The 26,560-nt window shown below is 39.7% G+C and overlaps 1 protein-coding gene across 14 annotated transcripts in view; it reads right to left on the reverse strand.

Annotated features, from left to right (window-relative positions):
* The window catches only part of TCF12 (transcription factor 12), a 160,798-nt gene that overhangs the window by 2,790 nt on the left and 131,448 nt on the right, over positions 1–26,560 (reverse strand). For 7 of the 14 annotated variants that reach the window (XM_021546320.2, XM_021546319.3, XM_021546314.3 and 4 more), the window contains 11 exons: positions 25,926–26,065; positions 25,463–25,607; positions 23,889–23,953; positions 19,745–19,823; positions 15,065–15,138; positions 14,068–14,139; positions 13,139–13,345; positions 6,341–6,455; positions 5,361–5,532; positions 4,142–4,374; positions 868–1,021 (listed from right to left, as the gene is read on the reverse strand). In XM_021546320.2, the coding sequence (XP_021401995.1) occupies positions 879–1,021; positions 4,142–4,374; positions 5,361–5,532; positions 6,341–6,455; positions 13,139–13,345; positions 14,068–14,139; positions 15,065–15,138; positions 19,745–19,823; positions 23,889–23,953; positions 25,463–25,607; positions 25,926–26,065 (1,445 nt within the window). In that variant the 3' untranslated portion in view covers positions 868–878. The remainder of the gene's footprint in view (positions 1–867; positions 1,022–4,141; positions 4,375–5,360; positions 5,533–6,340; positions 6,456–13,138; positions 13,346–14,067; positions 14,140–15,064; positions 15,139–19,744; positions 19,824–23,888; positions 23,954–25,462; positions 25,608–25,925; positions 26,066–26,560) is intronic. The other 7 variants (XM_021546325.3, XM_021546330.3, XM_021546323.3 and 4 more) reach the window with 5 other exon arrangements.

A 26,560-nucleotide genomic window follows, 5' to 3' on the forward strand; every position in this document is an offset into this window, starting at 1 on the left:
CTTCCAAAGTAGCCAATTGTTCTTGTATGAAATAAAAGAAATTAGAGAAATTCAAAGCATTAAGAATTAGAATATACACAACAAGAAACAACTTCCCAAAACATAAAATTCAGAAAAGTTCTGTATTAAAACAAGGACACTGAACCCAATTTTTTATTCTTTTTGAAAGTGGCAACAGCTCTACTGGAATACTCAGTTTTTTTCCTTTTAAAACCAAGGTTTCTCAACTATTTAGAAAACCAACTAATAACATGAATAAACCCAAAATTCCTGTAGGGCTTCCCCATGAGTGTGTTTGAATGAGATGTTACATACTGAGCTACCTTGCAAAGCTGCAAACATAACTTTTAAAATTTAACTATCTTCACCTATACAGATTGTGACTTAAGACAGTTACCAGTCTCTGTTAGGCTAAAAAAAAGGAGTTAGAATGACTGGCCTTGAGCCAGAGAGCAAATCTCTCTGGGATGTGGAATCCCTGAAACTGTATCAGTATTGGGAAACAATACCTGGATTTTTAAATCAACTGATGTAATATTTAGACCATTTAAAGATGCATAATTCATCTCTAATAAGCTTGGCTTATCTAGCAAGCTGTTCACTGTTCCTCTGATGTCATGCCAAGAAGGCCACCTGAGCCAAGAGATGTAGCCATTGGCAACAAGGCATGAAAATAGAGACTGACGACAATTTCTTGGGGTTTTATTATAAACCCAAACAAATCTGCAGCGTTCTGCTTCTGCTGAGAGATGTGAAAGCACAGAGAAGTTTGGTGCTGCTGGCAGCTCAGGAACTAAACCCCACCATATCCAGGTGCCTCCCCCACTTTGTCCCACGCAAAGCAGCAGGAGCCATCCCCTGACGTACCTGGCTGGTGTTCACATATGACCCATAGGGTTGGTAGTTTCACTCAGGCCAGGGTGGCTTCCTGGGTGTGGTGTTGGTGGCTCTGCCGATACGGCAGAAACTTTTTCTTCTTCCCTTCTCTTAAGGCAGGCTGCTTTAGGGTTTAGGTTTCGTTCTGTAACACAGGAATCAGAGTTCTTAATATCCCAAATGCTGACAACCACGGGCAATATTGATACAAGAACCCTGGAGTAAAAATAGCTCTGCAGCTTCCCTCTTCAGCTGCTGACACCCCCTGCTCACCCACAGGTGTCCAAAGCTGCAGACAATCACTACTGAAAGTCCTGCCAGACAGCTCCTAAACTGGTATTTAAAAAACCCAGAGACAAAAAGCCAAACCCAAATGCTTTTAGCAGCCTACTTACACCTTCAGAAACTTTTAAAAAGCACCTCCTTTATCAGCATAAGACACTTAAATGGTAAATGAGAACTGTCTGTGATTTACAATATAATAAAATTGAATGTATCCATTTTGTTGTTAGGCTGAAGTCTTACCAACCTTGCTGACATCACACTAGTTTTAGTAATGTTGCTGCTTCTTTCTTCCCAGTAAGTATTAGCCAGCTGTTAGGGCAGGGGAGGCAGCACACCCTGAATGGATAGTTCTCATCAGCCTCAATCTGTGAAATCACCTTGTGCCCATCTTGGTTCAATCAAAAGACTGTGATGACAGTCACATACAGCAGGAGCACTATTTTTTTTCCAAACCCTATTTCCTCTCACATTAAAGCCAGTACTTTATAATAACCAGCTGTGGACCAGCTATCAAGGTATTTTCATCGGTGTGTTTCCACTTCCCCACTCAGCTTCAATAGACGTAGATTTGGATCTCATTTCCAAATAATGACAGTTTCTAAGAGTCAACTGTTTCTGTTCTTCAAAATGGCTTTTCATGAATCAAATACAGAAGATGTCAATCACAGGGGTCCAAAAGACACACAAAAAACATGTAATATATTCCACTGTGGAATTTAATCAACATTTTAAGGTATTTTCTAGCTGTCAGTACATTCTGTTTTGCAGTTGGAGATGGCAGATACAATTATAACTGCAAGAAGTCTGCCAAAACTGAACAGACAGCACAAGCCCTTTTCTTACACTGCACAGGCACCCCTCTAGTAACTGCAGTTTACTGACCCCTGTGCATTTTAGCTCATCTGACAGAGACTATTTTGGATGGACTTGATAGTTCTGCTGTCACCAAAGTCATTATCAGCAGCCTCCTACTGCATTTTCTTAAGGATGAGCACTCCCAAAGAGTCTACCGGAAAAAAAACCCCAAAACTGCTAACTTTCCTTAATCACAGTTTTCTTTGTCTAAATGTGGCTTGCCTTGAAGTTTTAAAGATTTAATTACGTGGAAACTTTGAAAGGAAGTTAATTTACAGTCATTTAGGAAATGGAGATAAAAACCCCTGGCCTACAGTGAGAGCTGAAATCTGAAATGGTTCATTTTGAATAGCACCAATCACAAAATGATTCTTTCCCAGCAGAGAGAGGAAATTGTTTATGCAATTACAGAAAGCACTGTGCAAGCTCCTGTGGGTGTCACACAAAGCTCTGGTCACTCACCCGCAGGAGCAGGTGCAAAGGGGGGCGGGCAGGACCAGCGGGAGCCAGGGCCTCTCTCCAGGAGGCCCCTCCGGCCCGAGGAGCGCAGGGAGCGGGAGGGAGGGAGGGAGGGAAGCTCTCCATTTACCCTGCCTGCACAGTGGGGCCAGGTTAGCTGTTAGCACTGAAGTTTTCTACCACAGACACCAGCGTCGGAAGTCCTCCGACCGGGGCAGAATGATTTTATTAACATGGAGCTTCCTGTGAATTACAGGATCTGTGAGAGCAGGGAGATAGACTTGATGCTTTTTAAACACCAAAACCCATGCTTGATGAATACCCCTCTGACTTCATAATACTCAACCTTATCTTCTAGACCACAGCAACTATTTTCAGACCAAAACAGTGCCTGGATCTCAGTCTCAGAGATGCTAAACTGGGTTTTACAATGGCCCCAGCTGCTGTCTCATCTGCAGAACAGTTGCTCTGTGCCTTGGAAGAGCTCTGGCTGGACACAGTGTGTTTCTTTACTGACAAGTGGATCATTAAAAGTGCCTCAAAACACAGCATCTTATCCTTACTCCATGAAGGACATAGGTTTGTGTTCAGTCAGTTATTTAGCCCCTTTCAATAAACTTCTAACTTTTGCTTGGGTCTTCTGTTCAAAATGCAAACAACGAATGAGAAATAGGAAGTAAAAATGAGGTATGCAAAAATAAAACATTGTTACCACTCAGTGACACCAGTGATTCAAAGATGTAGTGCACTGAGCAAACACAATCACTGACATATCCACATCTCAGACTTTTCACTGATGCACTTCCATCAGTGAGACACTAAGGAAGATGGCTGCTGCTGAGTCCCAAACAGCAAAACACAAGGACACTCATTTGGGAAGTGCCACCTCCACAGAAGGAGACTATTTCTGTTGGGACTCGCAGCCACCATCCAGTCTGACTCAGGGCTGACCAAAAATTTAGAGAAAGGTGCCCCAGAACTTCAACATGTCTTTGGCAAAAGTAGACATGGAGATTTAAAGTCAACTGTGGTTTCACCAACTCACAAGAACAGAAGAGTTGATGAACCAAACGTAATTCCTAGAACTATCTCTCCTTATGAGAATGAATGACAAAAAGTAGTTTCCCTTATGGACCTACCAGCAAGCCTATTGTTTCTTTCTTGGAAAAATTTGAAGGGATCAGAGAAAGAAGATTTATGTAAACCGAGCTCTGATTCAATTAGAGTAGAAGCCTCATACCTCCCCAATATGTTTATGCAAAAACTTATAAAAACACAAGTAAATTCACTGCATTTTAATATTTCAATTACGCAAAGTTCATCCTAAAACAGACCTCTTATTGTCACTAAATCTTTTCTACTAATAAATAAGTGCTTGTTACAATTTAAAGCAAGCTGTATCAATATTTTAATTTACCTTGAAACTTAAGTGAAGAGATGACTAATTTAACAAGAAAAAGAAAGGTCAAATTATAAACCTTATACTCTGTTCCTCCCCCCCCCCCTTTTTTTTTTAAGTGATTCTTTGCTTTTTCTAAAGAACTTCAGCATCATTACAGAACAGCAAACACACTTGCAGCAGCTCACGTATCCGGCTGAGCGGGTTTCAAGAGCCCCACGCTGCTCCATGGACAAAGCTGCCACAGGCAGCCCCGGGGCCACTGACCTCTCACTTGCTGCTCCAGGCTGAGGATCACTGCCACAGCCTGGTGGAGGATCAGCAGCTTCGTCTGCGGCTTCTCGCTCTTCAGGTGCAGCTGGCACATGCGGCCCAGCTCCTTGAACGCCTCGTTGATGTCTCGCACGCGCAAACGCTCCCGGGCGTTGTTCGCCATTCTCCTCTCCTTTTCTCGTTCTATTTTCTGCTCCGGGTTTAAATCCTCATCTTCATTAGTACTGCTGCAAAAAAAACAAGAAAGGAAATGGATATTGAAATTTCACTGGTATTTCAAACAAGTGATCCTGGTGCTGACTCCAAATAGATGAAGAATAAAGTAATTTCCAACGAAGTTTTTGCTATTTTCCAATGCATCAGCTTATATAAAAACACATTCAAGAAAGCTTCAATTTCAGATGCTTATTTAAGAGTTTTACTTTTGTTAAAGACCACACCGGCTAATTCTAGAACTATTTTTTCTTCTACTGCTCAGTGTAGAGCTAAACAGTTATATTTAAAATTCCTGAACTACCTCAAATGATATCAAGTTGCATAACCTTTTTTAATACAGGTTCACCCAATTCAGTCTAAAACTGTGCAAAACCTCTGTTCTACTAAAACTAACACACTAAATGCCACTGAACATATCTTAATACAGATTATGCTGCCTGTGGTTGCAAAATTCTGATTGTTTACTGTTATCTCAAATTTTAATGCTTGTATGAGGTCTATCAGGCAGATCCAGAGGCATTTACCCAGTATCAGCTCCAGTTTTGTGTCTGTGGCTTGGGAGGGGACAAAGAGTTTCAAGAAGATATTTAGCCACAGTGTTTCACCCCAGGCTCCAGGTCAGGAGCTGGAGTTCACTGCCACAGACTCACATCTAGAAGGGCAGCCTCGGCCAGGGTACAAAGTATCACTAATTTCTGACATTGTCCCTCTGTGCTGGGCAGGGCCCTCAGTCTTTTGCTGCTTACATGCACAGGCAGATGTTAGGATGGCACTCGCATAAGGAAATGCACACTTGACAGATGATTTTCCCAGCAAATCCTCTACCTTGTATTTAAATAAATACAGATACTATAAACTTTTTCTCCCTTTCAGCTGCCTATTGATGTATGCATTGCAGTAACACAAAAGCCTTGCAATAAATTTATCAAATGTAAGGACAACGTGCTACTGAGCATTATAAAAGCACAGAATTCTCCACGTTATGTCAGCAACACACCTTGTTCTGCCTCTGGAGGAGACCTTGATATCCTTCTGGGAGGACTCATCATCTGATTTCATGTCATCTGATGAGGGGGGTTCATGGATATTTTCATCCTTCTCCTTATGTTCAGACTTGATTTCTGTTGGACCTATAGCCACAGACTGGCTCTGTAAGCCACCTGACAGTGCTGCAAGCAACCAGAGAGCAGGGTGAGTGTCACAGCACTGAAACACTGCACAGGACCTCGGCAGAGAATGGCAGTGAAGGGCCAGAGCCGAGCACGAGTCTGGTGAGACAACAGGAAGAGCTAACAGAAACAAGAAATCCTGGTAACACTGCTGTACTTGGACATGTGTCACGGGTTATAAAGCAATCACAGTTCACAGAGCAGCTTGATTGGTAACAGCTTAGTCTAAGGAAAACACTGTTTAAGACAAAAGGACATTGAGTGAAGTAAGGAAATGTGCACCTGATGTCTGGGCCGCAAATTTAAGGGCAGAGCTGCACTGACATCGAGGCTTGGGTTTAGGCTGAATGTGCAACACCCCCTAAATGGAGCTAGCATGCTAATAAAGGAGCTGACTTCTGTTTTCTGCAGTTACTTCTTCAGTTAAAAATGGAAGGAACTGTAAACATGGGTGTGGAATGACCTCCTTCCACTGGCTGTGCCGAACTCTGGTCTCAGCCCACTCCACAGCTCTCCTGGCTGGTAAAATGGCTGCAGCTCTGCAAGTGCATCGTGGCCCCTTAAGCTGGAGGAACATGGCTGTAATGCAGCCTTCTCTTGAAATTATACTGGGATAATTGAGGGATCCCTTCAAAATTGTTGCAGGAATCCCTAACAGTGGTGGTATATTGGACTTGTTATTAATTTTTATTTTTCAACATTCTCTATGCCCCTATCCCTTGCACTGATGACATTTTACCAAGATCTACAGCCTCACTGGCTCTGAACTACTGCAGACTCTGTCCAGCATTTATGCCTGGAAAGTTACCTCTGTAGCTGTCTTGTGTTTTATGATTTAGTTCTGTGCTCTGAGCAGAGACTGTACTGGGAAGAACTGAATGGTTGCTGTTGAGGCTGACACCTTCTTCCCGGTGAGTCCCAACCTAAAGCAAAGCAAAGCAAAGATTTTTATTAAAGATGTGATTCAAAGAAACAGCCCGAAAACGGAAGTTTATAACACTGAAAGTATTTGCTGGATTAGAGACCCAAGTTAAAATTCTTGCTGAGTAAAGCAAAGATTTAGCTGATAGATGCTGTTACACTGAAACACTTGAATACACCTTACTGGACTGGGCCATGTCTCTAGCAGTGACCAACCTTGTTTGGAATAAAATAATCCAAGTATCTAACTATTCTTACCACCTATTTTCTCATCTATTCTTTCCTAATACATCATTATTTAATTTCTGAGCAGCAAGCATTGAGATGAAAAGTCTTGAAAAATTGTAATTTTGCATACACTTGAATTAATGATAATTATGTGAGACAGCTTTGAGTGTGCATACCTAACCTGAGGAAACAGCTTGTTAAAAAACTGCTGCTCAATACAGAATACCGTCATCAACTTCTATTAAAAAATATTTGTTCAAGAAAAAAGAAGTAAAGATACACTGCCTATATTTAAATAATTTCCATTTAAAGCTTTTGATTTATAAAGGCACAAAAGTCCTTAAACATTTATAATATAACCAACATAATACAATTAAACAGTTAAAAATGAACAAAGATGAGGGATTCTACTATTATTTATATAGTTACAAAAACTGGCTACAGATGAAGCTTTTTATTGGAACAGTAGCAAACATGTCAACTAGAAGATTAAGCCTTTAATTAAATAGGTTTATTGCCTGGAGTTACACATGAGAACCACTGTTTTTCAATAAATCCTTCAATCCTAGTAAACTGCTGAGCTTTGAATCCCTCTTGAGTAATTAATGCAGCTTTTACCTTTCATGTCTTAGTATGGGTTTTACCCAGAGAGAGATAAATACCCTTATGCAAGTTTATCCTTTGTTTAATATACACTTGTTCCTGTAAGCTAATGCACAGGAACAAAAAAAGAAAGGGAACCCCCCCTTCCCCAACAACCCACAACTAATATCAGGTCATTCTGGGCTGCTATTTGTATCCATTGTTCTGTAGAAAATCTCCTCTTGTATACTGTGGAATATCTGTTGCTATTTCAAGTATATTTTATCTTCCTCTGCGTGTAATAGGCTTTGTTTGTGAGAAGTTCTACTCTGGATACAGTCGGTGCTGCAAGCTCCTGCAAGAGTCATGAACTCGCTGGGAGGAAGGAGCTGAGCCCGGGTCTTTCAGCCTAAGAGACTCTTTACAACTGGAACATGAAGCTCATTTTCACTCTGAACTTTCCAAAACTGAGTCTTCTCCTAATTCTGCCTTGCAGGTTGTGTGTTTTATTTTCTTCTTCTGGTCATGCTTAGTCCTAACACTTGAGGGTGCTTTTATGCAAGCTACAGACTATTAATAGTTTCAGGGCCGGGTTTGCTCCAAAATCTACTTCTTAAAAAAGACAAAAATTTCTTAAAGCTCTGTACAATCACAGCACCTGGCAGAACCCTGGCAACTTTCAAATCTAGAGCTAATCTAAAGGCAAGAGATTAGCAAATCAGTTCTGATAAAGGCAGAAAAATAGATGAGAAATAAAATTTGAATTCATGTCCATGTTCCAAACCTTTGAAACCAAGGTGTACAAATTAAAAGCATACAATTTAGATTAACAGGATTTACACAGAAATCTTAAGAGTGAAAATGTTACAAAACTGACCATAACAGTGATTTTTATCTGTGATCTGTAATATACCAGAAAATCCAATCTGGCAAACAAAAAACCTCAAACAACATGACTTCCTGAAAGTCACTGCATCCCGTGCAGAGGCTAAAAGCTCTGTCTGCTACAGTGACAACTGATCGCTGGCTACTTCAAGCTACCAAAGATTCAAGTCTGTTAAACACCGAGTTCCGAAAATTTAGTTTGCTTTCCTTTCCCCAGACTCGCACTGCATAGAGAAAGGCTCTCCCATTTGCATTTCAATGGAGCACAACCTCGGCCTTCCTTTAAGTCTTCTGAAAGGCGTCCGGGGCCATCAGCTCCGCGGCGCTCGGAACAAACGAGCTCTCGACGTGTTTTATCGCTATCATTTGTAAGCGATTCCCAGTCGGGCGCTTTCCTAGCGCCAAGGGCCAGCTCCGGGGGCAGCGAGCTCCGCGGGTCCCGCGGTGCCCGGTGCGGGGATCGCGGCTCCCGAGCGCTCCCATTTCCATACAGCTGCCCCGGCCGGCAGCGCGGCTGTGCCGAAGCACCGGCCCGCGGCACTCGCGGCAGCTCAGCCCGAAAGAAAACCAACTCCGAGTCAATTCATTCTCCCCGGCACTAATCCAGCCTTGTTTCCACGGTCTCTCCTCCCTAGCAAAGCTCGAAGCTTCCCAGCCACACAAAATGGGAGACAAACGGAAGGCCGGGATCTGCCACACCGCAGGCAGGCAGAGCACACAGTGTGCGGGAGAGCACGGGGTGAGGAGCGACCAGCGCAGGCACCGCGCTCGGGATCCGCTGGGAGCGGTGACCAGCGCAGGCACCGCGCTCGGGATCTCCGGGAGCGGTGACCGGGGCAGGCACCGCGCTCGGGATCCGCTGGGAGCGGTGACCGGCGCAGGCACCGCGCTCGGGATCTCCGGGAGCGGTGACCAGCGCAGGCACCGCGCTCGGGATCCGCTGGGAGCGGTGACCGGCGCAGGCACCGCGCTCGGGATCCGCTGGGAGCGGTGACCGGGGCAGGCACCGCGCTCGGGATCTCCGGGAGCGGTGACCAGGGCAGGCACCGCGCTCGGGATCCGCTGGGAGCGGTGACCGGCGCAGGCACCGCGCTCGGGATCCGCTGGGAGCGGTGACCGGGGCAGGCACCGCGCTCGGGATCTCCGGGAGCGGTGACCGGGGCAGGCACCGCGCTCGGGACCCGCTGGGAGCGGTGACCGGCGCAGGCACCGCGCTCGGGACCCGCTGTGCAGGCACCTCGCTCGGTACCAACGCGTTCCCATCACTGCCCTTTGCCTGCTCCCTCCACACAATGCCAGCCCAACACCGGTCTGGCATCCAGTGCAATCACAAAAATCTTACCCCTCAGTAACCGCAGGTTGAGAAAAACAATAGTCCTGTTACAAGACTGTACATTGCTGTAATTTACCAGGTCAACTATATTCATTTTTATGCATTTCAAGACTTGTACACAGGACAATCTGCAGCCCCATGGACACTTGCAAATAAAAAAAAAACTCCAAACCTGAGGCCCGAACATATTTCAGTTGATTTAAGTGGCAACATTTGGGATCTGAAACCAGAAAACCAGTTAAATATTTTAGGCAACTAAATAAAAACTAGACAAATCACGGGCAGTGATGATACACAACTGCATGTAGGAGAACTAAGAGTGACATGTGGGGAAAGGACATCACTGTCCTGTTAATATTGGTTCTGCATCTCACACTTTAGTTCGATTATTCATTTTGAGCACTTAGCATAGAAAGCTTTTGAGAACTGGAAAACAAAAAATACCACTCTTGGTCTGAGTGTTTGAACTTTTCAAGCACTTCTAGCTGGTCAGTTTGGCTATGATCATTAAAACCATTTTAGTCAAGGTGTGCATAATTAAGGCAATGAAAAGAGCTTTGTAATCAAGAATTTTACATTTCAGACAGCTCAGAGTTGTTCAGTGGGAGCATAATCTCTGCAGGGAAATAGCAACTCCGGAAGGGTTTGAGCAAGAGCAGAGGTTGGTGCTGGCAAAGCTGCTTAACTGCCCTTTCGTGCTTCTACTGGAGCAGGCACAGGGCACAAAGAAGATCACCAATTTTCTTAGATTCCTGTTATACCTGAAAAAACCCTCTGACTTAAAGATTGAGTTTCATCCTTAACTGAGTTTCCACGCCTTTTATTTATTTATTTTTAATCAGTTCAGGCTGTTCTTTTTCCATTGTACTATAATGACAAATAAAAAGCAGCTTGAATAAGAACAAAAAGTATTACTTCTTAACTTTTCAATAATACATGAAATAAAATACAAATCAACTTCAAAGGCCAGTTAGCAAATATTTGATGAGTTTGAGATATTAAAAATCTATTTGAATAAGTCTAATGGCCAGCCCAGCTAAAAAGAAAACAAGACTATTCAGGGCAAGCAGGAAATGAAGTCAACTAGAGTTGTAAAATAAATCTGGCTCAAAAATTAAGCAAATGTTAAAATAAAACCATGCCTGGTTACACTAATTACATAAAAAGGAGTTAAATTACTCATTTCCTAGCTCCTTCTGCCAAGATCATCATCTTCAAGGGAAATTAAATTTATTTTTTTTCCTACTTTTTTTTAAAGAGCAAAAATGTTTTGTGCAAAGATCCCACCCTCCTTCAACAAGGAAGTTTCATTTAGTGCTGAATTCCAGCGAACATTTCTTGACCCTATGTCAAACAAAGCTTCAAAAATAGGTAATCATCATTATCAATGTTGACATTTCTCACTATGTTAGCCCAATACTCATTATTTTCTTAAAATTTACTGGATGTCATTTCAAGTAAAGCAGTATTTAAATCCAGAATGAAGGCTGGATCTTCCAGTTCAGGTCGTGTGTCAAATCTTCTGCTCTCCTACTTACTATTTAAAAAGAATGCCAACCTAACAGTAAATAAGAGTTTGAAATTAACTGGTTATTGAAGCAGAATTACCCCTTATACTTGGGGGGCATTACTGCAATGCAGTCATCACTAATAAAGCCCTGAGCCTGCACCACAGCCAGATGTGCCAGCCCCTGCCCTGCACCTATTTCAGGACTCCATCCTAAGTCACGCCGAGTTCCTGCAATTGCAAATGATGTCAAAGGGCGCTCTTTGGGGACTGGGCAAGACCACAACTGGATGCCTTCTGTTGGAGCCAATTACTCTGATGTAACAAAATTAAGGTTAATCCAAGACATTCTTTAGCTGACTCACTTTACAAGCCAAAACTGATCTGCAAGCTTGTTTCACCAAGTGAGGATGAAATGTACAGACAAATTTTTTTCATTTTCTTAATATAAGTTTATTTCTAACAGACAAGCTTCTGTCAGTCAAATAATTAGATGATAAATTAGGTCTGTATTACATTTAAGTTACAGAACCTACATTGAACTAAAGAAGATCAAGGAACTTCTGTCCATTTTGGAGAGTAATTTTCCACTGTTCGGTATTTTAATAAAAACTGAGTTGATAAAATATTTATCATACCTTATTTAAAAGAGAAAATTAGATTTTTAGGTACATTTTGGCACTACCTGTATTTATTTGACTTTGTCTGGCTTAGCAGTATCAGAAGGTTCCCCAAGAAAAAAATTGTCACTGCAGTTTCAGTCACTCACTTTATGCTACATCAAGAGCAAGTTTTCTTTTGTAGGGCTAAATTTCAGCCTACCCTAGAACATGGTAGAACTTTAACAACATTCTTTAAATATTAAATCTCTGTAGGTACTAGGAGAAAATTCAAAAGTATTCATGCATCTCTCCTTTTATTACTAAAAGTAACTTGTATAGAAAGCCGAAGTTGGATGTGCACTTGGAAAGTACCCCCTCCCCAAAGCCCCCAAACACACGCAGCTTATAGAAAGCAACCAGTTCTTTTTGATGTTTACTGCAGTGGTCCTGAAATTAATATAAATGGATGTGTGACGTGCGAATGGGAGAGCCTGGAACTAATTCTGTTTTATAGAATACAAACCCTTCAGCAATTGGGGTACCTAATTATTTTGATGATAGGTGAAATTTTGCCTTGATCACACAGTACCCAGCTGTGAATCTGTTTTATAACAGAAAATTTCACAGCATGTAACTGGTCTTTAAAATTACGCTGTAAACATGCAAACACATGGCACCACTAAAACAAGCATGTTTTTAAAAGCTTTTTCCTTTAAGCATTTTTGAGAAGGGTGGAATGAAAAGGAAGAAAAAGGGAAGTGAGCAATGCTACAAATAGATTTGTTTACTGTGTAATGCTTTTAGCATATTTCTGATCTATAAAAAGCTCAACTACATTTTTTCAGAACAGTTCACATTTTTAAAGAAACTAAAAGAGATGGATTGAATTATTTCACTCTTCTTGAGGATTAAGCTGAAAGTAGTTTCCTTTTCATTGTTACTTACACTACAGCTGTGCTCAAACTCCTTTTAGTTTATAAAAAAGTTTAAATTTTGAGCCTGCGCACACTATGGTTCCACATTCCAACAGCTTCCTCCCAGTCCTCTGCCAGCATCTGCTATTGAAGACTAGTTCCAATTTACAATAAACAGCTTTTCCAGACCAGAACACTTGAAATTCAGTCCTTCTTGACTGCTTTTCCCATTCAATCTCCCTATTCACCATTTCAAGGAGAAAATGGTTCTGCCAATTATTACACATCTGGAAAAAATGCATGTATAAGCTGAAACGCTCTCAGCACAAAGTTTCAGCTTTCTGCATATGGTCACAGCAGGATTTTATGGGCCACTGACCAGGCCAAAGTCTAAGTTTTCCCATCTTTTTCCTCCCCCTCATTTCTGCCCACCCCCACTCCAACATTCTAATTGGAAACCCATAGCAGGTGCAAGCTGTCTGCCATCTTTTCCTCCACAAGAATCTCAAGTGGTTTCTTCCTGATAAATATTAGTCTTACAGGCCAGCTCTACCTCAGCAGGCTCTACAATAGTTTCAATGCATCAGCTGTAGTTGCTTTGCATAAACATACTCATGTTTCATAACATCATTACCATGGATGCTTGTCTGTTGGCTGTTACAAGGCTGGATGCTCCATAGCTTGAGTTGAGGCTTCCAATTGGCCCATTGTGGGATGGTCCCAACAAACTATGGATGTCTCCATGGGCAGCTGACAGGCTTGTGGAAGGCCCCACAGCGTGGTTCCGCAGCACATGGATGGCATCATCGAGTCTGTCCAAGCGATCCTCCATCCGGGACTGCTGTGGGAATGCAAGAGGAACAGGAACACCCATTACTGGATAAATCCCCAGGCTCTCTCACCACAACAGACTCTATCTCAGAGGTTTTAAGACAGAAGATGAAATGTGGTATCAAAATAGTATCAAAAGACTTTGAGAGCACCTACCAGCACTACAAACAGGAAAAAGAAAATATTATCTGGAGATTTTGTTCAAGATAGCATTCATTCCACAAATAGGTGGCAGCTTTGAAAGTGAAGCTTATTATAAGGTTAATGTTACTCAGCTGCTACTATATGGCATGAAAAGAAAAAAAGGAATTGCTACAAAATAAGCTAATGCAGGACAAGAAAGAATGATCATAAAATCAGCCTCACCATGCTGGAAACAATTAAGAGAGGCAGTGGTTTTTTGAGAATCTGTATTACAAAAAAACTGGACAAAACTTTAAGTTATTATTTTTTAAAATGGACCTTCAAACAGATTAGGTATTTCAGAAATAAAAGCAAGTCATTTGTATTACTGTTGGAGTCTGTCTTAAAATTACTTTTTTTATTAAAAGGAATACCAAAAAAAAAACCAAAGCAAAACCAAGTCTGACATTGCAGCTCTAGAAACTGAAATAGCAGGATGTTGGAATCAAAAGATAGGTCGTATACTACACTAATTTAAGTTTTTAATGGGGAATCCGAAGGAAGCGTTAATTGAAACACAAAAAGGCACCATCTAAAGTGAAATAGTACCTCACAGACATCCTTTAAGAAGGACATTGCATCTTGCAAATGCTCGTGAAGTTGCTGTTCAACTCGATTTTTCTGGCAAAGTCAAGACAGAACAGGAAGCAAAGCACAGGTTAAGATTAATTCAAAAAAGAGGTGAGGAAACAGCTGATGTGCATGTCAGCAATAAATTGTTAGTCAAGTTAATGCAACAGAGATCTGATTATATTAAGATAAGAAAAGGCTAATATTTAATACTGCAGTTATGTTAGGGTTCTAAGATGTACATAACAATTATATTTAATTGCAAAAATATTGAAGAAAAGAAATCTGATTTAACTTATAATTTATTCTTGTTAGACAGAAAAACATAGAAATTACATCTGTGGAAACTAGAAATATTAAGCAAGTAATCAAAACCTTCCCTCAAATTTTCCCTGTTTCCTTCCCAATATTGTATCGGAAATGTAAGAAGGAAGTCAATAACTTAAATCCTCTGCTGAATCCTCAAAAGAAGAAAATTTACAATGCTGTAGATTACTGCCTGTGTGTTTTTCTGTAAAATGTTTAATTAATAAATGAGCATTCCCCACAACAAATAATAATTACAAATAAAATGTATTAATACTTTAATAACAGTGTAATGCAAACAAGCCCTAGAGACAGCCATTTGAGGGAGGGAGGGGTAAGGACAAGTAAATGCGGAGGCATGAAGTCTTTATCTTTCTCCAGACTGAACTTTAGATAAGAATTAGCTATGGATTTGTGAAAAGGTACCAGAATCTCATAACAGCGCTTTAGCACCAGCTGTCCTCAGCACAGAAGCCTGATGCCCAAGGAACAGATGGTGAAAGACACACCCTGCACGTCTTATATTGTTCAACTGAACAGGCCATTTGTTAGCAAAGAATTCATTTGTAATGCTATCCTACTGTTTCCTTTAATGATATGCAGGATTTATACAAAACCAAGCCTGCAACTCCTAAGTAAAAAGTACTATGTTGCTCCCAACAATTCTTACCAAGGAGTGTAGAGAGTTTTCATAGCTGGGAGATGAGGGGGCTTGTCCTCCACTCCTCGACCACTGACTGGCACCTGTCAAAATTGTCTAGGTTAGTGCACAGATTTACACAGCAGAAGTGGGAAGCAGAGACTGTATTTCTCAACATAATTAAACCCAACATATTCTGCATAAAGGTAAGCTAACATATGGGTATACAAAGGAGGACAAATTCCTTCATTCTGCCTTATTGAGAGATAATTTCAATATCCTGGCATCTGTAGGGTTAGATCATTGTCAGTGACAAAAGTGGCGATATCGTCTAAGTACTTCAACATCAAAAAGTGGACTAAGTACACACACACCATATTTGAAATACCTGCTTCTGCCTGTGTCACCATGAAAGACCTGATGAATTCTTCTTCAGATTCTGTTCAGTATATGAAGGTGCATTTTTTATATTGTTAAAATACACAACAAAAATATTTGAAGTCATCAAATAACAACACCAAGTTAAGCATAACTGGAGAACCATTTTTATGACACCTCTCTACTAAACACAAAAACTTAAAACTGGATCTAAAAGCTTTATCTAGTCTAGTTGTATAACATACATACATTTTAGATTACAGTGCATTGCAAATTTAGAAGAGTAAAAATACATGTAAGTCATTCCCATTTGGTATTTCAGATATACTTAACGTAAATCACAGGAGAAGAATCATTGATTGTGCAACAAATTAATATTACCTATACACTTCAAATTCAAAAACATAGCCATTCTAATTCTAATATATCCAATTATAATGTAAATTTAAAAAATAATTAGATGTGAAATGCAGTAACTAATAAAGCAGTACTTTTAACACAAAGCCTGAAGTAGTACAACATGCATTTTTCTCACCAACTAATAATGCATCTTTTATAAAGATACTACATGAAATTCTATGGCCATTAGAGACAGCTTCCTTTCAGCCATACAAATGTAATAATAAAGCAATTACATTAATAAATTATGGATATACAATCCAACGCAGCTCATTAAAGGAAGAGCCTGTGGGCTTGTTCTTTCAATAACAGCCAGAGCTGTGCGTCTGGAAAACTGGGAAAAGGTTTAATAACATTACAGTTCCTTTGTTCAGAGAGCTGCAAGTAGTTACCTTTTAAAGACAAGGTTTTATTTAACAAAAAGAGTACAGCTTGCATAGCTATTAAAATTATTAAAATACCTAAATATTTCCTTTCTAATTAAAACATAATAAAAATCTCCTATTTCATGACAGTCCAGAGCTACCATAATTATGTTGGAATTCTCTTTTAAAATACATAGAATTCAGTAAGTTTATAATTACCGATTTTCACTTCCCACAGCTACTCTGTGTCTGGACCTGTAGCCTCCATCTGCATTGCTGTCATTCCTGAACTTGGGAATAATGCTTGGAGTCCCACTTATTTTTGCATAGCCATTAATGAAAAAAACTATTGAGTATTTTGGTCCAGCATAATGTTCAAATTTTTTCCTGCTCAGAACTCCATTTTTAGAGACAGGACTGTGGTCAGGAGCACCGCTGCTATCAGAACTCAGAGTACTGCTCCCTGCAGCACAGCATCAGCTCAGAATAAAGCAGGAAGGTGGCCAGGTGAGCAGCAAACAGACTGAAAGCCTGTGCATCTCTTCCTACATGTTTGTTTGGGGGCTTTATCTGAAGAAGGTCCTATTTCTATAGGACCTTTTCAGAACAAAACTGTGACAGGGGCATCTCACAAAGGAGACAAAAAGAAAGGAAGGGGGGAACAACAAACTCCTCCTGTGCAGTGCCCAACCCAACCACGACCTGCAGCTTTCAGTCACACCTCAGCACCGCCGGGGCTCTTCCCGAGCGGTGGCACTCTGCCTCCATGGCTGCAGGTTGCCAGATGGCACCGATTTCCTGCTTGCCTCATTCCACTCCCCCTCCTAGAAGTTTGTGCATGAAATCCACCAATTATGTTAAAAAGCATCCTGGCACCACAAGCCCTGCAATTAACAACTGCAGCTTTTAGGGCAGCACCAACACAGCAGCATTAAAAAACAAATAAGCCAGGCAAGTGTTAGGATTTATAGGGGTCACCGACAGCAATCACGGCAGTATTGTTCTTACCCCTAGTCTCCCCAACACTAATCCTCTGGCTCCCCTTTCAAACACACTCGGAGCTGCAGAGGCCTGGCTTTGCATCCTCAGAACCCACTGAACCTCCTGAATGCCTCTGATCCTGCAGAAGGATTCTTAAAATACCGAGGCTCCCACCATTGAGATCCCTATATAAACTTCACATGCGTGTACACAATCATTAAAACTATGCAAGATGCTCAGCTCTGGGCATGTTTATGAAAATTAGAAATTAAATGAGGGCAGGGCAGGCGAGACACGCACCATTGTCTCGTAATACTTGGGGGTTTTCATCAAGTTGTTCTCCAAGCTTTTACTTAACTGAATAAAAAAACGTCATTAATCCTCATTCAGCAACAGAAAAGCCAAAGAGTCAGTCATGAGCTTATGAACCCCAAGGCCTCATGACGTTGGTACTGTCAGTGCTTTCCCTGGTAAACAGAGTACTCCTACCGTAATTCACTATTAAAGCATGGGCAAATTATGACTTAAGCAGTCTGTAATACTATGAATGCTAACTAAACAAATACCTAACAGCAAAAGGGGAAAATGACAACAAGGGCTAAAATGTTCCAAAATATATTATTTCAGTACACATAAAACATTTGTTTTATCTGCAATAACTTTTTGGGTCAAGACAGAAAATGGCTACCAGGAGTATAAATAGCAATAAATGCAGTAGTAATTACTTCACATTGTGCTTCACCGTGTTCTTAGTGACTCATCTGGGAATAAAGATAAAAGTCCAGATTCATAAATGAAGGTAATTAACTACTGGAGCAATTTACCAAAGGCTTGATAAATTCTGTATCACTGAAATTAAAGGGGGTGGGAGGGTATAAATGTGAAGCAGATGCTAAGTTTGAGCCTGAAAAGGATTTCAGTATTATTTGCTTATGTCTACTACTGTCTTAACCATCTGAATCCAGAATAAGGAACACAAAGTGCAAATTTTGTGCATTTCATACAGGTTGCAACAGGCAAATACAACAACAGCAAAAGGAAAACACAAATTTTAATGACCTCAAATTTGTATTCTAAACTCAAAAATTAGCTAGTGCTTCTACGCTTACAAAGCAAGGTGCAGTGTCTCATTAAGCAACTCTTGAAAAAAACCTCTTTGGGATATTTAAAATTTTAAATACTTTGAAATATCAGAACTTCTTTCTTCCAGTCACAAAATATTTTCAATACTTGCTTTGATGTTAAAAGAAAATAATAATAATTTTCTGGTCTGATCTGCCTTTTCAGTACAACAGAATACACAAAACATTTTTGTCAACTGTAATCACTAAATCAAAAATCCCATTAATCCCATCATTACTCAATTCAACATGGATTATTCAGTAATAGAAAAGAAATGCCCAAAGCAGCTGCTCAGGTAAGCCATGTCAGATATTCATTAATCCATTACATCCACAGAAAACTAGAGCAGTGTCCATTAAAACAGGAGTGAAGCATGAATGATGGAGGTTTTGAGTGACACTGCAGATAGAGATATGCATATTCACAGCCATATGATTATGACTGCATTTTGCATGCAATACCTTTACTAATTTATTCATCTAGATTACGAAAGTGTTCAGCTAAGCTCATTCTGTACCCTTTTCACCTTAAGGTAATTTTATTGTTTTATAAGCAGCACAACATTTACAAAAAAAGTGACCAATGGCCAGAAGCCTGCAGGGATATATTAAACAACACAGAACAGGGAAACAGATTGTTGTATAAATGCTAAATAATTTAACAAATTGCACTATAGGAAAGAACAGGGTTAAAGTTACATCATCTTACTTGTAATTCTAGTTCTTTGTTAAACAACAAATTTAAGTCAATGGAGCTTTCACAGTCCTCTCTATATGGAGAACAGCTGTTCAACTTTTACTAGACAGCTGAGGCCACAGTGTCTGTGAAAGCTGCACTACCACTAATAGCTGTAGGCAGCTGCCCACAGTTCATCTCCACACTGGAATGCTTCTTCCCACATTCACACTACAAACACACAAAGCACAGGTGACAGAGGTGGCTGCAATACACAGCATTTATTTTAAAAAATGCCAGAAATTCTTCTCCCTTAGACTGAAAACATTCATGAAATATATGAATGAAAAGCTATCTTGTGTACGAGTTGGATAGTCTCATAGCCTACTATATTTTCATTAGAGGGAACACATCTGCTGTGATTGTCACTGAAAGCTGTCACAGAGCTTTAACATATAGCTTTAAAAAAAAACCCAAATCAAATCACTCTTCTTTCTCTCAAACAGTGCAAATCCACACAGATATCTTTATAGCCCACATATGTATGGTCAGTTAATGCTTCCAAACATTATTTTAATTAGCTGATTTTCAAAGCAAGTTACCAGGATACAAGTGAGTGCCCCTAACAAAAATCTAAGAATCTGGATTTATAAATCTTCTTTTGTACAATGGAAAAATAACCAACATGCACAAGCAGTTATGCAAGGAAGTTAATGCTGATTTCACTGTGATTCCAAACAGGACATTTTTGAAACAACAAACAAGGTATTGACAAATGGCCAATCTGTACCTGTAAGAGGTGATGGTGACCCAACTGGTGTTGATGGATTCGATGGAAAGCTACTGCTGGTATGATCAGGAGAATAAATCTGATGACAGACAAAGAGATTCTATATCAATATATGTTTTAATGCACAGGAAAAAAAGCTATTAGAATTCTTTTTCACATTTTAATTGTCACTCTTGATTCTGGATTGATAAAAAAATGCAATTTGATCCTTCAATCATAGCCCTGCTTTATTACACTCAAGGCTCTAAAAATGTCCAAAGAACTTTCATTTTCAAGCAGCTGTCCAAATAAGCACCGTCTCTATTTCATAGTGACACAAGTATAACTGACCTTCCTGCTCATTTAAGTGCAGCAGAAGTTAGTCTTTTTGTCTCTGCAGGGGAATGATTCACATAAGAGTTCACAGTACACAGCTAATTATATCAAACAAAACTTCAGGAAAATCTCAATGAATAATGGCTTTCCAAACTTGAGAGATTTTAGCAGTCAACACACGTTATCTGCTAAAAATTAATCCTTCACAAAATACAAAGAAAGCATTCAGGCTCTCTTATTATTGGTAACTAGCAAACAAAAAACACTTGAAATTTTGTTCCTCTTGCAATGTATTGCAGCACATAACATGCTTCTCTCTCTTATTTCAGTATCAATTGGCCTTCTGAGATCTAAACTTCAATTCTTTCCTTGCTAATAATGAAATTAAAAACTATTGGTAAAAATAGACATGATGCTTAAAGCTTTAATTAAAAATTAAAATCTCAAGACACTGGGAAAATTCATTTTATGAAGGGAACTGAATAGATTTAGAGGCTGACTATGGACTTCAGAACATATTTTTATAGGTCATCAGTTCAAACCTGTTTTACTTGAGCAGAGACCAGGATTTGTTAGTCATCAGATGGCAGTTAAAAAATCTTCACTGGCAGTGTGGTTGATGTCTCTTCACACAGACAATATGACATTTCAGCATTTAGCTGACAATAACTTCATTAAGTTCCATATTGTATTTTCTGAACTGACAAAACCAGGACCTGATAGACCACATGCTCCTTCCTGGTATATTGTACTTTTCCATTAGAAAAGACCATCAGTTCCCGAATGGAAATGCTTCCTCCTTTTCATACATGCTAGAAAGGAAATATATTTAGAACAAACTACCTCATACTACCGGAGGAAATTCATGCATTGTACATCAGCATAAAAATAAATCTTGGGTGTCAGTATAAGAACTGCAGAGAGTTTCAGACAGATAAGATACAGAAAATTAAAATAAATTCAAAGGCCATGAAGTTTCTTTGAAACTTCTCATTTTACACAGGCGTACCTGCCAATTTTATTTTGCTGTATTTTATAACAGGGAAAAATCTACAGTACAGCAAAGCCCCAACTAAAATACGAGGTCAGAATTCATTCTGCATGCAGTCCCTGGCTGCTGTGCTGTTAAATGACCAATGATGAACAACCCTGACACCTTCTGCCAGGCTTAAACGGTAACATGACTCATTTTACTGCAACAAATGAGACTCCTCCTCCTATCAGTCATGGTCCATTCCAATCAGTGGGGTGCCAATATGCCAGGGTCTAATGAAAAGGCTCTTAGACAAAAGCTGCACAATTGAGAGCCTGCAGAGCCAAACCTCGGAGCTGTTAGTCCAATTTTTTAAACACTACAGTGTACATTTCAGTTAGGCTTTGTTATGTTAATGTTATTGAGTCTAAAGCAACAAAGAAACTTAATTCATGAATTACTTTTAGAAGTCAACTTCCCTACATTTTCTTTTCTTTTGTGAAGGGACCAGTGGCTATTTAACTACCAAGACGGTACAAAGGCCTTTACCCTAGTGCTGAGGTAGGAATCAAAACATAAGTTATCACAAAGAGGTCTGATATAATCAACAAAGTTAAACAGTCCTCCTGTTTGATCTCCTCTAAATTAAAGACCAAGTGTTTTGATTTGGCATTAGGCAATGAAATAAACCAGATGTTTCTCCTGCCATATAACCCTCCATGGGCACAATCTTAAAGGGTTATTGTTTGGCAAATGTTCAGGGAAACACATTAGAAATGGCACGAATACCCAGATTTTCTTTTCTTTCTATCTATACTAGTTCATTATCCAAACTAATGCATAATCCACAGGGCTTTGGGAACTTTGTGTAAATACTTTCATGTACAATTCTCTTTCTTGCCTACCCTGAGATTAAGACCACAATTATCCAGGCTTAAACCTAAAATAAAAGAACCTTTGCAAATGTATTATCTGGCCTTACATGTTTAATCACATACTATTCTGTATGGTCTTTAATACCTAAACTGAAGAACAAATGTCGAATCCTCTGATGTTTCACACATGAAAGGCCTATTGTGAGATGTACATCAGCAGAATTTTAGAACTAGAAACTCCTCTCAACAGTTGCAGCAGCAGTATTTAAAGCCAAAACAGAAAGGAATACAGTGGCATCTTAAGGTGGAAATAAAAAGGCACGACAATCGCAGTATTTAAATAAAACTTTGTTCAAACAGAAAAATATTCTTGATTTCTTAGCTGTCAAAATTCACGTGTGTCAGCTTCACCTGCAGGAGAGCCCAGCTCCCTCCTGGCCCAGCCGCGAGCCGCGCTCTCGCTGAAGGAGCGCAGGGAGTGTGCTGGGTGCGCGTGGTGCGGGGTGCGGGGGAAGCAGATGGATGAGGCGAGGGATTTGAAGTGTGCAGACTATGGCATGCACTGATAGAGCAGATGGAATGCATCACCATCAGCTATGACAGAAATGATTTATGGAATGACCTGGCTGCTCCTGCCAAGCAACAACACGGGATGACAGAAACAAGTTTCTATGACAACCAGAGCCCACCCACCAGTTAGATTAAACATTTCTGCCCTGACTTCCACTCGCAATATATTTAGTTTTTCCTCAAAACATCAGCCTGGCTTTCTCAGCTAGTGACTTGGACAAAAATACCTGAAAGGATGAGAAAATCATTTAGAAAAGGAGAACAGTGGAAAATGTCACTAAGTCCCGTAGGTCTAACTGGCCAGTGTGCCAGACTTAACGACAAAATTTTGTTCCGGCTGCAGAACAGCAGACACCCAAATACATGTGCAGAGCAATGAACAGCCTGGAGTATGTGAGCATCGCTATTTCTAGGAGGCAAAATGATCCCTGTTCTTTTCTGACAGGTCTCAAACAGACCAAAAGAGAGCATTAACTGCCCTCTGGACTCCCAAATTGTTATCTATTTGCTGAATCCCCAAAAGCAACAGGAACATTTTTCTCCTCAAAGCCAGTAGGTCAGAGTTCTCCTCCCCAGTATGGACATTACAGACATTATCAGATCTGGTAATCTTTTAACATATGACCCTCTGAGGGATGCAAGGGTAACAGGATCTGCATGAATATGCACATTTGCATTCACTGGTATGAGGTGAGGGATGCAGAACCCAACACAGGGACGGTCATTTAGGGCTGCAAAGTTTCCTCCATACAAGAAATACAAAGTGCTTCTCCAGCCACCATTCCCAATTCTGAAATTTCTGCTGCTGTGTATCAATTATTCTTTTATAAAAAGTACATCGCATTGTACTAATGAAAAAATAATTACAGTATGCATACATATGGAAACAAAACTTACAGTAGATTGAAGATACTCACCATGTTTTACATTATTCCAACAGGAGTTAAAAGTTTAAATTTATACATATACAACATTCTAAAGGCTGTTCCATAGATTATAGCTATACAATACAGCATTCAAACCTCTCAGTTTTATAAGGCCACTGAGAAAACACTTTAAACCTTGAGGCAGGATCTGCTCTAAGACTAATGTTAAAAATATTTGACTTTACCTAAAACACTACAGAAAAAAAATCAAAATCAACTTTTTGTGATTACCAGCTTTTTAAACCAGATCTGCCTTAAATCTTTAATCACTTGAAGAAAAAGGAATTCAGAATGAATCTTCTTCAAATAAATGTGTTTTCACTTGCATTTGAAAAGGACATTTTTCTAGTATAAGAAATTGCATCACAGTACATTGTTCTGACTTCATATGTGAAAATTCCTGATTTGATATTATCAAATGAATTACACATAAATAATGGACTGAAATACGTGTTTCAGATCTGAATATTCTAACTGCTACTTACAGATGCCAATGCTTTTCCAAGTGCATCACCTGTCTGTGAGCTTCCAGCACCATTTCCTCTGTTTCCTGTAATGTGGAAAGTAAACCCAACACTTATTTTTAAAGCTGAAATTTTATTACTTTTATTATTTTATGCATCAGCAACCACTTTTTAAATGGATTTTCTGAGGAAGTCAGTGTCAATAGAATCAGTTCTCATTAGACTTAAAAATTTAATTAAAACAATTAGATTTACATTTAGATGCTCTCCTCTTAAAAGTCAAACACAGTATCACTGTGATAACTTAAGGACCAACAAGTGAAAGTAGCTAGAAAAAGACAAATTATTTTCTAGGTTCATAGTCTAATTTTAATGAAATATGAAAAAGAAAATAAAAATCAGAAAATTACATTATTGTAGCTTATTTCTAAACTGCTATCACTGAAATGCTGCACATTTAATTAATTCTTAAAGCCAAATTCACAGAATAGTTTCTTGTGTGTCTCCTTCCTCCCCCTGCTCTAATTCCCTGTGTTGTACTCTCATCTTTAGTTTAAAAGTCCCTGAAAGCACCAAGCTTTCTGTCACCCCTGCTCTCAGTTGCATGTCAGCAGCTTTGCGTGCCCTTTTGCTCCACACACCATTAAGCCAAGAGGAAGTCTGAAGCCCTGCCAATTGGGAACACAGAGAGGAACTGAATCCTCAGAAATATCTGCTTTGCTGTAGAAGACAGATCCTTTAAAAGCAAATCTTCTTTCTCCAATTATCAACTTCTAAAGCCAAAAAATGAATTGAATCTGAATGTAAGCCATTCACATCAGAAATCTAAATAATGCAACCTTCACTGTTTCCAAGTTTGTGACAAATTTGGATTTTCCAGCTTGAATTTCCCATGCAGATTCATTAACTGGGTTCTGTTTAAAGATCTTGATGTAAAACATGTTCCCAAATCAAAGGTAACATAGTCACCCTAACTAAATTCCACTTCCTTAGAATGAAGCTAAGTGCAAATCCCATTGAATGGACCAGGAGCATCTACAAGCATTCAACTTCTACAGCTATATCTCAAGACGAGCAAATATGTGCAAGGAACAGATGATCATCCTGTATTTCTTGCTTCCTAGGTGAGCACAGAGGAGACTAAACCAGGCACCATACTGGCTACTCTGTAATCTCTAAAACTGTTAAGAGAGGAATTTACGATGCACTTTATCAACCTCTCCTAAGAAGCAGCCTTCCTGCCTTTCTCCAGAGCAGTGCTTTGGTGACACAGCAGCTCTGAAAACTTCAGGGCCACAACTGCCTATATGGACATGCACATGTACTGAGCTATGGAGGGACAGTGGCCACTAAGTCACACACATCCAGTCCCTGAGCACAGGCTTGACTGTGAAAGCAAATAAATGGGTAAGTCTTAAGCTGACTGAAAAACAATTTGCCTTAACTCAGCCATACTGAGGACAGAAATATCACAGTGGTGAATTTTTCCTGATCTATAAGCATGCTATAAATTAAATCTTACTAATTTTGTGTGTCATTCAGCCTAAATTTCATTTTCTTGCAAAATGAAAAAAAAATCAGGAAGAACTTTTTACCCAGAATATTATCTGATCCATTGACAGGTGGAGTGTGTGAGGCAGCTACATAAGGTGAACTGCTGGTACTGCCACGATGGAAGCTGGACATTGGAGGAAGACTGGCATTTATATCTGTAGGTGAGACTGAATGCGGGGGATAGCTCTGGAGAGAAGAGAAGCAGACATAAGACATTAAATAGTCCTTAAATAAGTGTTGATATTTTAAGATACCAAACATGTAATACCCAGCTCTTTATTACAGAAGAAAGAAATCCAACCTCTGAACAGACCACTACACAACCACAGATTTTTATTTATACAACAGACATTATTAAAAGGACATAAATCTAATAATGCACAAAGTTTGGGATTTCTAACTGGGTTTTTAACTGACATATATGAACAGAAAATAAAAAGTTAATTCTCATAAGTTAGATCTCCATACATGACTATAAACAGACTAATGTGTGCTGAGTCTTACCAAACGGTCGTGTGTGTGCAGGCTGCCGTAACTGCCGGACTGGGACATGTGGGAAGAGGAGCCTCCAAGCATCCCACCATAGCCAGGCTGGCTCATGCCATTGGATGAACTCCAGAGGTCAGAAGAATTGTGGGTCCCATCTTTTTTGGTAGTATTTTTTCAGTAAAAAAGAAAACAAGAAAAATACATTTAATGAAGGATACTAATTTCTCTGTTCCTTTACAAGATTATTTTAAACAAATACAGAATTCAGTTACTGAGACTAATATCAGTGAGGAAATGGTGACCAGTTTATACTGCATCTTCTATTTTCATACCACCACACTGTTGCTATATTTATTTCTAAAAAACCAAAGAAACAACAGAGGCTTTATAGCTGAAATATAATCCAACCACAGCTGAGAAAATACCACGCACTTCTGCTAATTACACAGACCTTCAGTAAGGCCAGATTTAAATCAAGAGTGTTGATAAAAAGTCCAGACTGAAAGAAATAATAAAAAAGGAGGTGGAGGGGTAAGAAGTTTGGCCAAACAGAACTCATCGTAAACATACACTGCAAAACATCTATTTACCTAAAACAAGCAATTTATAGTCTGAGATACCCTAGCACCACAAAAATATAAAACCATTTC

This window comes from Lonchura striata, chromosome 11 (genome assembly GCF_046129695.1).
Source record: "Lonchura striata isolate bLonStr1 chromosome 11, bLonStr1.mat, whole genome shotgun sequence".
Taxonomy (NCBI): domain Eukaryota; kingdom Metazoa; phylum Chordata; class Aves; order Passeriformes; family Estrildidae; genus Lonchura; species Lonchura striata.